We start from the raw sequence: 2,500 nt of genomic DNA, 5'->3' as shown, positions 1-2,500 counted from the left end.
AAAGGAGAGGGAGAAAAAGAAAAGATTGACGGAGAGAGAAAGAGAGACAGAGAGAGAGGAAGATTGACATACAGTAGCGAGAGAGAAAGGGAGAGAGTGAGTGACAAAGAGATACCAACAGGAAAAGTGGGCATGAGAGAGAGGGAGAGAGAGGAAGATTGACATAGAGAGAGAGAGAGAGAGAAAGGGAGAGAAAGTGAGAGTGACTGAGAGATACAGTACATGTACAAACAGGGAAAGTGGGTGAGCGAGAGAGAGAGAGAGAGAGAGAGAGAGAGGGAATTAGCTAGTCATTTGAAGTAGCTTATCATGCGTCAACACTTGTCACGGTTAGCGGTGCGTGCGTGCGCTGCAGTGGGCTGTCTAAAGGGTATTACTCTCTGCGGTGCGGCTTGCCGTGAGATCCTCAGAGACGATGTCACTTCCTCTTAAGGACGTGATTGCAGGGGAGAGACTGAATGGCTGCTGATGCTTGCGTTTGTGTTGGTAAACAAAACAAAGCATGACTGATCGGCTAACGCACACTTTGTCCCTGCTGTTTCTTTCTCTCTCTCTCTCTCTCTGTCACACGCTGTCACACCCTCTTCCTCTCCCTCAATCTCTCTTTTATCATTCTAACCTTCACACCCTCCCTCTGCCTTTCTATCTATCTATCCATCTATCTATCTATTTATTTATCTATCTATCTATCTATCTATCTATCCATCTATTTATCTATCTATCTATCTTTCTATCTATCTATCTATCTTTATTATATCTCTGCGTATCTCTTCTTCATATTTCCTTTATAACCTCTCCTCTTCTCTACCATCTCTCCCTTCTTCCCTCTCTCCATCTTTTGCTTTTTCCTCCTTCTCTATCACCCACCATCTCTCTCTATCTCTCCTTCCTTCTATCTCACTCCATCTCTTCTTCTATTTATCTCTCTGCCTCTCCCTTCTATCTCACTCCCTCACTCTCCCTCCCTCTCTCTGCATCTCTCCATCTCTCTCTCCCTCCCTCCCTCCCTCCCTCCGTCTCTCTGCCATCCCTCCTTTCCTCTCTGAAGTGTTCATTAGCCACCAGCAGCGGCGTGTGCAGCTGATGAAGATCCGCCAGAGGGAGGAGAGGAAGGAGTGCAACAAGAAGAAGAAGAAGAAGAAACAGCCGCCGCCATCGCAACAGCAGCAGCAGCAGCCCAAACACCAGCCTCAGAGCCACCACAGCAGCCAGAACCACCATCAGCAGAAGCCCTCGTCCCAGCAGAGCCACCACCACCAGCACCAGAACCAGCAGCAGCAGCAGCAGCATCCGTATCCACAGCAACCGCATCCCAGTCAGCATCCCAAGCAGAAGAGGTCCCAGCATCAGCACCACAGCCAGGGTCAGAGCCAGAGTCACCCGCGCCAGAGTCAGCATCAGCACCAGCAGCAGCATCCGCAGCAGCATCCCCATCCCCAGCAACCGCAGCATCAGTACCAGCCCCATCACAGCCACAGCCAGCCCCACACCTCACGCTCACAGAAGTCCACCCCCCACCCCGACCCCACCTACAGACGCAAGCCCAACCCCATACGCCGCTTTGATGGAGATGTGCTCTCGCCGGTAAGACTGTGTGTGTGTGTGTGTGTGTGTGTGTGTGTGTGTGTGTGTGTGTGTGTGTGTGTGTACAGTATGTGTGTGTGTGTGTGTGTGTGTGTGTGTGTGTGTGTGTGTGTGTGTGTGTGTTGGCATAGTTATTTAAGGACTATGGTTCTTAATGGCAAGTCAGTCATTCTATACTGTATAGTAGAAAAAACAATATGAAGAACATATGAAATTCATATACTGTATAATATGAAGATGTGTGGAGAGAAGGCAAATGATCTCACTTGTAACTCCCTCTCTCTCTCTCTCTCTCTCTCTCTCTCTCTCTCTCTCTCTCTCTCTCTCCCTTTCCTGCTCCCTTCAGAGCTACATCCAGAGTTTCCGGGACAGGCAGGGGGACCGGCGGGGCTACTCCCATGGCCGTATGGTCGGGGGGTCCCACCACATCGTGGATCTGGACTATGACTACGGCTCCCAGGTCCCCCTGACCTCAGCCGCCGCCGTGGCCGACGGACCCACCGTACGAGTGTGACCCGCTCCACCCCTAAACAACATTTTTTTTCTGCAATCCCTAAAAAGTGACCTAACTGCCCGCTCCCCTTCTCCCAAACGTTCCCCAAACGTACCCCTCTGCTATCATACCCAACCTGAAGTTTGTGAACTCAAAACTCAAAAGTGTAGACCTGCTCCTGTTTGGGGCACTGGAGGCGGCCATGTTTGAGACGGTGAAGCCACACGGTAGGATGGAGGATCCTTCACCTAGACAAAATGGCCGACTGCATCGGCCTAAAGTATGCACGGTGACGAACAAGCTGGCTGAAACCACTGAGAGAAAAAAAAAGATCTGCACATCAAGCAACATGACAGTGGTTGGAGAGAAATCAAACAAGATGGCTGACGTCCATGAGCTCAAATCGAACAAGCTAAAATGGCT

General features: G+C 50.4%; 1 protein-coding gene across 1 annotated transcript in view; it reads left to right on the top strand.

Moving 5' to 3' along the window:
- tmem198a (transmembrane protein 198a) overlaps window positions 1-2,500 on the top strand; it is a 21,463-nt gene that overhangs the window by 16,936 nt on the left and 2,027 nt on the right. Inside the window, exons 4-5 of the mRNA XM_062535100.1 lie at window positions 1,049-1,584; window positions 1,931-2,500. The exon at window positions 1,931-2,500 is cut by the window's right edge and continues 2,027 nt beyond it. Of these exons, the coding sequence (XP_062391084.1) occupies window positions 1,049-1,584; window positions 1,931-2,098 (704 nt within the window). The 3' untranslated portion in view covers window positions 2,099-2,500. The remainder of the gene's footprint in view (window positions 1-1,048; window positions 1,585-1,930) is intronic.

This window comes from Sardina pilchardus, chromosome 4 (assembly GCF_963854185.1).
Source record: "Sardina pilchardus chromosome 4, fSarPil1.1, whole genome shotgun sequence".
Taxonomy (NCBI): domain Eukaryota; kingdom Metazoa; phylum Chordata; class Actinopteri; order Clupeiformes; family Clupeidae; genus Sardina; species Sardina pilchardus.
Note: the sequence above shows the minus strand (reverse complement) of the source record. Positions and strands in the feature narration are given on the sequence as shown.